The sequence below is a fragment of the Ostrea edulis genome, chromosome 7 (genome assembly GCF_947568905.1).
Source record: "Ostrea edulis chromosome 7, xbOstEdul1.1, whole genome shotgun sequence".
NCBI classification, from domain to species: Eukaryota; Metazoa; Mollusca; class Bivalvia; order Ostreida; family Ostreidae; genus Ostrea; species Ostrea edulis.
The window spans coordinates 689,353-702,833 of NC_079170.1; the positions used below are offsets into that span (position 1 = coordinate 689,353).

The 13,481-nt window shown below is 36.1% G+C and overlaps 1 protein-coding gene across 3 annotated transcripts in view; it reads left to right on the forward strand.

The window, feature by feature from the left end:
- LOC125655395 (plexin-A4-like) overlaps window positions 1-13,481 on the forward strand; it is a 197,262-nt gene that overhangs the window by 122,892 nt on the left and 60,889 nt on the right. For all 3 annotated transcript variants that reach the window (XM_056142959.1, XM_048885664.2, XM_048885665.2), the window contains exons 21-23: window positions 4,737-4,895; window positions 5,002-5,227; window positions 11,638-11,792. In XM_056142959.1, the coding sequence (XP_055998934.1) occupies window positions 4,737-4,895; window positions 5,002-5,227; window positions 11,638-11,792 (540 nt within the window). The remainder of the gene's footprint in view (window positions 1-4,736; window positions 4,896-5,001; window positions 5,228-11,637; window positions 11,793-13,481) is intronic.

Genomic DNA, 13,481 nt, shown 5'->3' on the forward strand with positions numbered 1-13,481 from the left:
TTACTTTAATGTACGTAATTAGCAGGCTGTCCAGCGGCCCTAAAATTCCTAAAAATTCCTAATTTTTTTCAGTTTTGCTAAAATTCCTAAAAAAATGTAAAATTCAAGGGGAAATCCTAAAAAAGCCCTTATTTTTCATGTCAATTCCTACTTTTTTATCAGTCTTGAAAAATCAAAATGCATTCATACAAAATGTGTGTTATTAACGTAGATTGCAGTTCTTATTCAGATAATGCTGATGCAGTGAAAGGCAGTTGACCTGTGGATCCATGTGTCAAGCTTGTTTATTGGTTGTGACTTTGTGATAAAGAGTTGAGATTTTAGGTTATAGCCAATAATAGCTGAGACCATGGAACACTGGAATACGCCTTTCCTGTACTTACATCTTATTTGTGTGTCATGTGAGTTTCTTTATTGTCAAATTTGACAAGGTAAGTCCTTTTAAATAATTAAAACTTCCGCAATTTGGTTAAAAATTCCTAATTTTAGCCCTATTTTTTAAAAATTTTACCACTAAAATTTGCCCTTATTTTTTGTCCAAGGGTGCTGGACAGCCTGAATTAGGGCCCCGCATGAAATGCGGGAAGCCCTATAGTAATCACATTGTCCGTCCGTCCGTCTGTCCGTCAACACTTTCTTTGTGACACGATAACTCAAACAGTTTTTATCGTACAGTTTTCAAATTTTGTACAGAAATAATTTACAATAAGAGGAAGAAGCCTATAAATTTTGGGGTCATTTCACTTTGTTTGTCTGTCTGTATGGCATGATCTTTGTTATTATGAACACTTTCTTTGTGACACGATAACTCAAACAGTTTTCATTGTACAGTTTTCAAATTTTGTACAGAAATACTTTATAATAAGAGGAAAACGCCTATAGATTTTGGAGTCATGTCGCTTTGTTTGTCTGTTTGAATGTCATCATCTTTCTTTATTATGACCGTATCTATTTACCACTGTCTAAGGGAGATAATTCAATTTAAATTATGATATGCATTGTATTGATAAATAGAAAATTTACAAGAAATAACTCGACAACATTGTGTATATATTTGTTTTTTTTTAATGTGATATAAAAAATGCTTAATGTTACATGTATATTGAATTAACACGTCATTCCCATGCAGTCAACAACTTTCAATCGGGGTCGGAATACGAAATTAAATTTCTTATATCCGGTTGCAAAGTGAAACTGCTTCATGCCTCAAGTTATTGAATTATGTAGTAATTGCACGTTACACATTAGAGAACTGTTCCTTTTGATAAAGAAAGTCACAAAATAGATACAAAATGAGTGTACCTTATTCATTACTGTTACCGAGCTTTCGTCGGTGAAAATCTCGAAATGGCGTGTTTTACTGCGCTTGTTGACAGTAAGGTCCACATTTTCTACGTGAGTATTTTGATATTTGCTTATGAATTTTTTGCGCATACATGGTATGCCTCGGCTAGGAATAATGGAAACTTTTTCACCTATGTATGTAAAGACATATTCTATTAATTTCTATTTTTAAAAATGTAGAACACTTTTATCAAATGACAATGTGTTTGAAAACGCTTAGAGCCCCGATGTCAGAATTTCCTTTTCCAAGACATCGATATGTCAAATTTACAATCCTTTTCGAATAGTATGTACCATATTTTGTACCAGTTATCCATTTTGAATCCCCTATTAGGATGGGATTTAGTTGCACTCTGTTGTGTTTGAGTGGATGAGTGTGTGTCAAACAGAAGTAATTATACCCGCACTTTCTAAAGAAAGTTTGTGTATATTGTTGTTACCCCGGTCCGTTCGTCCGTCTGTCACACTTTCTTCTTCCACAAACTGCTCTTTTATTTCAAGTGGTAACCAATTGATCTTTTGGAATATGATAGGTGGTGTACTGTAGATATATGATAAGGTTTTAGAATATTCAATTTTACCCTGGGGGCAAAACGGGGGTCAAAAAAGGACGTTTTTTCAACAAAAACCTGGTTCCCAGAACTCCTCCTACATTTCATGAGTAGCCCAATCATCTTTTGGAAGATGATTGGTTAGGTCCTGTAGATGTGCAATAAGGTTTCGGAATTTTCATTTTCACCATGGGGGCCAAATAGGGGTCGAAAATGATGCTTTTTAACACAACCCTGGTTCCCAGAACTCCTCTTACAATTTACACAGTAGCCTAATAATCTTTTGGAAAATGATTGCTGGTGTCCTGTAGATGTGCACTAAGGTTTTGGAATCTTCATTTTCACCCCTGGAGTCAGATGAGGGTCGAAAAATGATGGTTTTTTTGCACAAAAGAACTCTGGTTCCGAGAACTCCTCTTACATTTTAAGCAGTATCCTAATAATCTTTAGGGAGATGGTTGCTGGTGTTCTGAAGATACACAATAGAGTTTCGGAATTTTTACTTTTGCCCTGGGGTCCATTAAGTGGGGGTCGAAAAATGACGATTTTGTACCAAAAAACCCCTTGTTCCCAGAACTCCTCTTACATTTTAAGCAGTATCCTAATAATCTTTTGGATGATGATTGCTGGTGTCCTGTAGATGTGCAATAAGGTTTTGAAATTTTTATTTTCACCCCAGGGGTCAAATGAGGGTTGAAAAATGACTTTTTTGCACAAAAGAACACTCAGGTCCCCAGAATTCTTTTTACGTTTTAAGCAGTATCCTAATAATCTTTAGGAAATCGGTTGCTGGTGTCCTGTAGATGCGCAATAAGGTTTTGGAATTTTTATTTTTGCCCTGGGGGCCAAATGAGGGTCGAAAATGATGCTTTTTGTACAAAAAACCTTGATTCCCAGAACTCCTCTTACAATTTATGCATTAATTAATTATAAAATAACGATTGTGGCTTCTTTGCAAGTAACACCAATATGACAAAGAGTATATTTAAAGGCAAACACTTGTGTGCAGGTATTACTGTCTTATGACAGCATCTAGTTTAAATTGCATCAGTTTCTCATAAATATGCTATATGATTCCTTTTTCACAAATTTGCTTTCCAATGTATCTTTGAATATTATTAATTCTAACATATATCCCAGCCCCAAACATTGCTTATAATATCAAATACAGATGTCACTTTCCTCTTAAACCTCAGTGGGGCCCTTGCTGACCGTGTCAGTTTTTAGCTCTTCTGAGCCGAAGGCTCAGAGCTAATGCTATGGCCATTTGTGCGGTGTGCGTAAACTTTTTAGAAAAAGGTCTATAACTCAAGAACCCCTTGGCCAATTTTTTTCAAATTTGTTACAGGGTATCATTGGCCCAAGGGCTTTCATACATACTAAATAGAGGGATGTGACCCTTTCACAAGGGGAGATAATCAGGAAAATACAAACAAAAGTAGTGGTTGCTAAAAAATCTTCTTCTCAAGAACCACTGGGCAGATTATCACCAAACTTACACATAAGGATGAGGATATGTTGTAGATTAAAAATTGTTCAAGGCATTACCCTGGGGCAAAGGGCGTGGTCTCAAGGTCACTTCAAAGTTGACCTAAATTTATATTTCCTTAAATCTTTGATATTTTAGTCATTATAAGGACTAGGATCATCAAATTTTGACAGTTGATGCATCTTAGGACCTTGTGTCAAGTTGTCTCAAAAGTAGGTCACGGTGACCTACTTTTTGAATTGTGCAGGTATTTATTTTAAAATTAATTTTGATGCATATCTTGGACACTTTGAAGCCTATGATCATCAAAACTTGTCAGTTGGTGGATCATGGGACCTTGAAATGCGTCAACTGAAAAATAGGTCACCGTGACCTACTTTCTGAATTTTATGGCTTATCATTTATAGATATATTTTAAGTTGTTATTTCAAATACCGAGAGGTTTAGAATCATCAAATCTTGTAAGTTGATGCATCTTGAGGCCTTGAAATATATTTATAAAAAAGTAGGTCATAGTGACCTACTTTTTGAATTTTGCAGATATTCAAATTTCACATTTTCAATTTTAGATGCATATTTTGGGCACTGTAAAACCTAGGATCATCAAACTTTGTCAGTTGATGCGTCTTCAGTCTTCGGTTTGTGTCGACCAAAAAGTAGGTCACTGTGACCTACTTTTGGCATTTGACAGTTATATTTATATATTTCAGTCACTAATTGACCTACAATCATCAAACTTTGACAGTTGATGCATCTTGAGTCTACGGAGTGTGTCGACCAAAAAGTAGGTCACCTTGACCTACTTTTGGAATTTGACGGCTATATTTATATATTTGAGATACTATTTGACCTACAGTCATCAAACTTTGTCAGTTGATGGTCTTGCATGTTCGGAGTTCGCTGACCAAAAAGTAGGTCACCATGACCTACGATTGGAATTTGACAGCTATATTTCAATATTCAGATACTAATTGGCTTAAAATCATCAAACTTTGTCAGTTGATATTTCTTGGGTTCTCAAAATGTGTAAACCAAAAAGTAGGTCACATTGACCTACTTTTTTTGAATTCTTAGGATTTAACTAAAGATTTAGAATACTAAGAGGCTAAGAATAGAATTGGTGGGGTTGTACAATTTATCAGAAGAGCGATTCTAGGCCCTTGGGCCTCTTGGCCAGTTTAATATCTTGGGTACATGTACACAGTTTTTAATGATGGCTGCACAGTTTAGCAGTCTGTCTCGTTTGACCTGTAGATTTCCTGTATTGGGGTCATCTGATCTATGCAATAAATCATAATCACAGCTAAAATTTGATGCTAACAATTTTCATCAAGTGTTTTGATTATTTGCAGGGTGCAAATCTTGCCATAGTGACAAAAAAGGAAGATTATTTTATTGTGGTGGGCACTGGAGAATGTGCTATAACCAGATTAAATGACACAGAGCTGGTTTGTCAACCTCCATCAAGGGAAACAGCCCCCAGGGCTCAGGAAGACAAACTTTATATAAGGGTAACCTAAAGTCATTTTAATGTCAAGCTACATCATTTTTCAATATCAAATGCTCAGAGTATAGAAGTTGTCTCCTAACAACATGATTTTTCTAATCTCTTTCCAGGTCCGAGTTGGTAATTTGAAACAAACAGTTGGAGTGCTAGAGTATACAAATTTGCTACCTGTCATGTACATTGTAATAGGAGTTTTAGGATTCCTTTTGATTGTGATTATCATTGCTGCTGTCCTGATTCACCGAAAAATGAGAACTCGCAACCAAAAGAAAATCGTAGAGATTATGACAGAGATGCAAGATATTGAACAAAACACAATACGCATGAACCAAGAAGGTCAGCCTTCATAACTACATTGTCTGCAGACTTGATCGGCTGTCAGTAATCTTGCTTTTGTTATCTGAATAACTCTTTTGATGAGAGTGAAAATGAGAAATTTGTTCAGTTTCGTTATTCTGTTAACTGCTATATCTCATGCTGCGGAATCTATTCATTGGGGGGAGGGAGGGGGGGGGGGTTAATTTAATGTTAATATTTTACAGTTTTTATGCCCCCGAGATCAAAGATCGGGGGGCATATTGTTTTTGTCCTTTCTGTCATTTTGTAATTCTGTTATTCTGTCTGAAACTTTAACCTTGCTAATAACTTTTGAACAGTAAGTGATAGAGCTTTGATATTGCACATGAGTATTCCTTGTGACAAGACCTTTCCGTGGGTACCAACATTTTGACCCCATGACCTTGACCTTGGAGTTTGACCTACTTTTTGAAAACTTTAACCTTGCAAATACCTTTTGAACAGTAAGTGATAGAGCTTTGATATTTCACATGAGTATTCCTTGTGATAAGACCTTTCCGTGGGTACCAACATTTTTTACCCTTGACCTTGGAATTTGACCTACTTTTTGAAAACTTTAACCTTGCTAATAACTTTTGAACAGTAAGAGATAGAGCTTTGATATTTCACATGAGTATTCCTTGTTACAAGATCTTTCCGTTGGTATTGAACCGTTTGACCTTGACATTTGACCTACTTTAATATTTTTTTTACATTGGTCATAACTTGTAAATGGTAAATATTAGAGCAGGGCCGTAAATTACATGGAGGCGGAGGAGGCAGCTGCCTCCTCCAACTTTTGAGCCAAAAAAAATTAAAATTTAAAGTTCATTAGAATTAAAAAAAACAAAATACGAAACAAAAGAAATCGACAGAATAAATTAAAATGAAAGCAAATCAAAGATATTAACTTAAAGACGTGCACATAATTCCGTTTCGATCAACCAAATTGGTTCGATTACTTCAAAAGACATTGCCGACAAAAAAGTTATTTCAGATCGCCGTCTGCTTTAGCGCGTTCATTTCACTTGTCACATCAAAGGTACTGCAAACAATTGATCCATTTATCGACATAATTGTTTTCGCTTAAAACAATGCACGTGAAACTGTTCACATAGATATTTTGATATTACATTGATCATGTTGATGATGCTGTCGTTCTTCTTAACTGAGAAATCCCGATTTTGAAAGATTAAAGAAAAGAAGATAAATATGTAAGTGTTAATTACATGAAGTTAATTGGAATTTTCATTATCTGCTTTGATATTCATTAAACTTTTCAATTTAGATCAAACTCATTTATATGCCTATATATAAGCTATGTTAACCAGCATATTCAAGAAAATGTAAATTTTACCAAACTTTGATTTATATACAGTTTTACTTATTAAATTAAAATTCATTTCTTCACTCAGGGAAATTATTTTACGGCATAGACTAAAACATGTCTCATTGAATAGAGTAATAATTTTCAAATTAATATTTATAGGTCAAAGCGACACAAGACAGAACATGGGAAGCAGCAGCGCTTAGATGTATATTTTGCTCCAAACAGATCAAATAACCCTGATTTGGTCAACATTGCAACACAAGAAGACGATACCAGTGGTTCAACTGATAGTATTCCTAGTACCAGTGGTACTGCTGTTACTTGTTCTACTACGCCACCACCCCAGAGTTCTTGCATTGAAGAAACAGGAAAAATAGGATCCGATCCTGCATTGTTATGTTGTAAGCAACTATCAGATGAAGAACGACGGAACATTCTTTGTCCTGAAAACAAACTTCCACTATCATTCAAATATCCCAAGAATAGTCAAGATCGGCGTTACAACAGATCATGGGAAGACACGTTTCCATGGTTAAGCTACTCCGCATCTGTAGATGGGGCTTATTGTGCGGCTTGTATTGCCTTTCAGGACCCAAGTGACGAAAGACAAAACCCGGAATTTGTTCAAGTCCCATTTTGCGACTGGAAAATGCAATGGGTGAAAAACGGGGTCGGTTAAAAATACATGCACACAGTGAACGACACTTAAAAGCATTAGAAATGCGGGACAGTTTCTTGGCTATTTCTAATATGGAAAAACCGGCTGTCACTCAAAGCATCAGTAATTTTTAGCTAGGTCAGACAAAATAGAACGAAACATGGCAGCTCTGACATCTATAATTTATATTATTATCACTCTAGGTAAAAGAAATATAGCCTTTAGAGGTAACTGGAACAAGGAAATCTCGGAAGAAGATGGGAATTTTATGTTTTTTTATTAATTGGAAAGCTACCTTTGACGAAACATTGAAATGGCATATTTCAAAAGAAAACCCTTATGGTAAATACCTTACTCCTCGAGCTCAAAATGAATTCATCTTATGTTGTGAGCAAGAGATTAGAAAAAACATTCTAAAGCGATGTGAACAATCTCCCTTTTTTAGTGTTATGGCGAACGAATGCACTGATTGTTCAAATCAAGCCCAGCTCTCTATTTGCATTCGTTACATTTATGAAGACAATAAGACAAGTCAAGTGACGGAAGACTTTTGCGGATTCATTGAACTAAAAAGTACTGATGCGAAAACGATTTCAAATTGCATATTAGAAAATCTTCGTAAATGGGGCTTCAATTTAGCCAACCTCAGGGGACAAGGTTGTGATGGTTGTTCAACTATGTATGGTGAGGTTTCAGGTGTGAAAACACGTATTATCGAACAACTGCCAAACGCCAAATACTTTGTGTATTGCAGATCCCATTGTTTGAATTTAGTTATTGTCAATAGTTGTCAAAATATTCCAGTGGTACGAAATTTCATGGCCATTCTTGGGAAAATCACATGGTTCATTAACGGTTCTAGTAAAAGAAAGAACATTATGAAATCAACGCTAGATCTGCCTGCAGAATCTAATTTAGAATTTGACATGCTGTATGATGAAGAAGAGCGTGTTTTTGATCAGGAAAAGCGATGTTTGCCAACACTTAGCGAAACTAGATGGACCTCTCGCGTAGACACTTTAACATGGCTATTGAAACACTATACTAAAGTTCTTGACATTTTACAAGAAATCGAAAACAAGACAGTTGGACACTCTGATGCAACTGTTTACAGCACAAGTCTTCAGAATTTTGAAATACTACAGGTAGCCGTAGTTACACAGTTTGTACTTGGATACATTCGACCCCTGTCAATTGCACTGCAGTCAGTTAATTGTGATTTAGTTGAGGCTCATACGCAGGCAAGGCTTTTAGTGACAACTATGACCGATATGCGTACAAATTGTGACAAACAATTTCATGATTTGTTTCAAAGGGCGTCTGCTATTGCTACAGAAAATGAGATAACCGTGACAAAACCGCGGACAGCTGGACGACAAAGACACAGGGCAAACGCCACAGCAGAAACCGTCGAGGAACACTTCAGGATCAACCTGTTTATTCCTTTCATTGATCATGTCATCAGCCATTTAAACAGCAGATTCCCAGAGGAAGTAAAATCTGTACTTTTCGGATTTTATTTAATGCCACGTTTCCTCCAAAAACTTAATGACGATATAGTAGAAATAATAACGGAGGAGTATAGAAATGACATTCCGTTCCCTGACGATTTATAGTAGAAATAATAATGGAGGAGTATAGAAATGACATTCTGTTCCCTGACGATTTTCAACAGGAACTTCATCGATGGCGAAATTTCGTGCAACGCAGTCAAATTCCTGAATCATACTCGGTTGAGGCCGTTCTTAGTTTCACATCGGACTACTACCCAAACATTCGACGTATTATGCAGTTATTGTTATGCATACCGGTTGGATCATGTTGCTGCGAGCGTTCTTTTTCAGCTTTAAGGAGACTGAAAACCTGGATTAGATCAACAATGACAGAATCACGCTTATGTGGCCTATCCATGTTACATTATACACAGAAGTGACGACGTTGGTGATATTGATAAGAGTGTGGTACTCAAACGGTGGGATGCATCTGGTCATCGAAAGATTGAATTAGCATTTGATGTTGCACCTGAGTCTGAGGACTTGTGACTTGATCTATTCGACTACTGGACAAAAACAAATGTTAATGTCATTGTTTTTATCTTGAAAACATGCAGCTTAATTTCAATATACTAGTATTTGAAATCGTGTTTATTTAATTGCATATCCTTATAAGAAATAGAATTTATGTTGTTTCCAATAACTAAGAACATGATACCTCCCTTAAAAAGCATTCCAAATCTTTCTTTTAGAATGAGTTAGTCAAGTAACATCTTAGAAGGCCCTAGAATCAAGGATTTTGCACGAAACGTGTTCAATGTGCACAAAATGTGCTCAGCGTCTGGGGGCCTGGGCGGCCCCCAGACCCCCGCCTAATTCCCTGCCTCCTCCAAATTGAAGGTTAATTTACGGCCCTGTATTAGAGCTTTCATATTGTACGTGTGCATTTCTTTTGACAAGATCTTTCTACTGGTACCAAGATATTTGCCCTTGTGACCTTGGCCATCTTCGGAATTGGCCATTATCGGGGGCATTTGTGTTTCACAAACACATCTTGTTATTGGATGTAATTAAATACTGTAAAATCATTTTAATTCATGGGGTCAAATGTTCGTGGGTAAGCAAAATTTTGCTGGTTTGTGAGGACATCATTTTATGGGTAAGCGATACGTTGTCACTAGGAGAGATAACTCTAATTGCATGGTTTAAAAAAAAATGTTCGAGGACACGTAAATTCATGGGTAAGAGTGACCCACAAAATCCACGAACATTGATGATTCTACTGAAGATAATCTCTGTACATTAGACCTTTATATAGAATTTCTCTTTTAATTGTGTCATATTTATGGGATATGGATGGTACTCGTAAGATTTACTGAAATTGAGCCCCACAAAATATCCAAACTCCATGTTAGACATTTAATTATACCCCCCGAACGAAGTTCTGGGGGGTATATAGGAATCACTCTGTCTGTCTGTCCGTCCGTCCGTCTGTCTGTCTGTGCAGATACGTGTCCGGGCCAATTAACTTCTTTGTTCTTTGACTTAGGCATACCATATTTGGCACACAGGTAGATCACCATGAGACGATGTGTCAAGTACCTTCATGACCTCTATATGACCTTGACCCTTGACCTCAAGGTCAAAATTAAAGGTTTTTTACAATGGATTCGTGTCCGGGCCATAACTTCTTTGTTCTTTGACATAGGCATACCATATTTGACACATGAGTGTATCACCATGAGACGATGTGTCATGTACCTTCATGACCTCCATATGACCTTGACCCTTGACCTCAAGGTCAAAATTAAAGACTTTTTTACAATGGATTCGTGTCCGGGCCATAACTTCTTTGTTCTTTGACATAGGCATACCATATTTGACACATGAATGTATCACCATGAGACGATGTGTCATGTACCTTCATGACCTCCATATGACCTTGACCTCAAGATCAAAATTAAAGGTTTTATAATGATTCGTGTCCGGGCCATAACTTCTTTGTTCTTTGACTTAGGCATACCATATTTGACACATGAGTGTATCACCATGAGACGGTGTGTCATGTACCTTCATGACCTCCATATGACCTTGACCCTTGACCTCAAGGTCAAAATTAAAGTTTTTTTTACAATGGATTCGTGTCCGGGCCATAACTTCTTTGTTCTTTGACATAGGCATACCATATTTGACACATGAATGTATCACCATGAGACGATGTGTCATGTACCCTCATGACCTCCATATGACCTTGACCTCAAGGTCAAAATTAAAGGTTTTATAATGGATTCGTGTCCGGGCCATAACTTCTTTGTTCTTTAACATAGGCATACCATATTTGACACATGAGTGTATCACCATGAGACGATGTGTCATGTACCTTCATGACCTCCATATGACCTTGACCTCAAGGTCAAAAGTAAAGGTTTTTACAATGGATTCGTGTCCGGGCCATAACTTCTTTTTTCTTTGACATAGGCATACCATATTTGACACATGAGTGTATCACCATGAGACGATGTGTCATGTACCTTCATGACCTCTATATGACCTTGATCCTTGACCTCAAGGTCAAAATTAAAGGTTTTTTTTTTTACAATGGATTCGTGTCCAGGCCATAACTTCTTTGTTCTTTGACATAGGCATACCATATTTGACACATGAGTGTATCACCATGAGACGATGTGTCATGTACATTCATGACCTCTTTATGACCTTGACCTTTGATCTCAAGGTCAAAATTATAGGTTTATGCCATGGATTTGTGTTCGGACTATATCTTCCATTTTCTTCTACAAATGCATACCATATTTTTACACTCAGGAAAGAGGTAATTTATACCTATTAACAACACCCTTTGGGAGATTGGGGTAAGCGGGGAGTATTCTTAGTGAGCATTGCTCACAGTACATCTTGTTGTAATTTACAGAGTTTGCCGAGATGCAGCTAAACATCACAGACATCAAGCGAGACCTGGTATCCACAGGGATTCCATATCACCCCTACCAGAATTACGTCCAGTACATCCTGTTCCCGAAGGAAGTGGAGGCCGGCACCCTGAACAGCCTCACCCACCACAGCGGGGTAAGAGGGATGATTATCTAGACACAAAAGTGGGACCAGTGGCTAATTAGATCTGTATGGTATTCTTAAAATGTTACACGATAGGTGGGATACATGCATGATACGATAAAAAAAATCCAAAACTTAAAACTTAGAAAAGAATACACACACGATACGATAGAAATAATACACACATGATACAATAGAAATGAATACACACATGATACGATAAAAACATTCAACATTTAACACATAGAAAAGAATACACACATGATACGATAGAAAAGAATGCACACATGACACGATAGAAATGATACACACATGATACGATAGAAAAGATACACACATTATACGATAGAGAAGGATACACACATGATACGATAGAAAAGAATGCACACATGACACGATAGAAATGATACACACATGATACGATAGAAAAGATACACACATGATACAATAGAAATGAATACACATATGATATGATAGAAATGATACACACATGATATGATAAAAAAGGATACATACATGATACGATAGAAATGATACACACATGATACGATAGAAATGATACACACATGATACGATAGAAATGAATACACACATGATACGATAGAAAAGAATACACACATGATACGATAGAAATGATACACACATGATACGATAGAAATGATACACACATGATACGATAGAAAAGATACACACATGATACGATAGAAATGATACACACATGATACGATAGAAAAGAATACACACATGACACGATAGAAATGAATACACATATGATATGATAGAAATGATACACACATGATATGATAAAAAAGGATACATACATGATACGATAGAAATGATACACACATGATACGATAGAAATGATACACACATGATACGATAGAAATGAATACACACATGATACGATAGAAAAGAATACACACATGATACGATAGAAATGATACACACATGATACGATAGAAAAGAATACACACATGACACGATAGAAATGAATACACATATGATATGATAGAAATGATACACACATGATATGATAAAAAAGGATACATACATGATACGATAGAAATGATACACACATGATACGATAGAAATGAATACACACATGATACGATAGAAATGAATACACATGATGCGATAGAAATGTTACACACATGATACAATAGAAGTGATACATACATGATATGATAAAAAAGGATACATACATGACACGATAGAAATGAATACACACAATGCGATAGAAATGTTACACACATGATACAATAGAAGTGATACATACATGATATGATAAAAAAGGATACATACATGATACGATAGAAATGTTACACACATGATAGAAATGATACGATAGAAATGTTACACACATGATACGATAGAAATGAATACACACGATGCGATAGAAATGTTACACACATGATACGGTAGAAAAGAATACACACGATATGATAGAAATGATACACACAATGATACACACAGATATGGTAAAAATGAATACACAGATGATACGATAGAAAAAAATTCACACATGATACGATAGAAATGATACACACATGATACGATAGAAATGTTACACACATGATACGATAGAAATGATACACACATGATACGATAGAAAAAAATTCACACATGATACGATAGAAATGATACACACATGATACGATAGAAATGTTACACACATGATACGATAGAAATGATACACACATG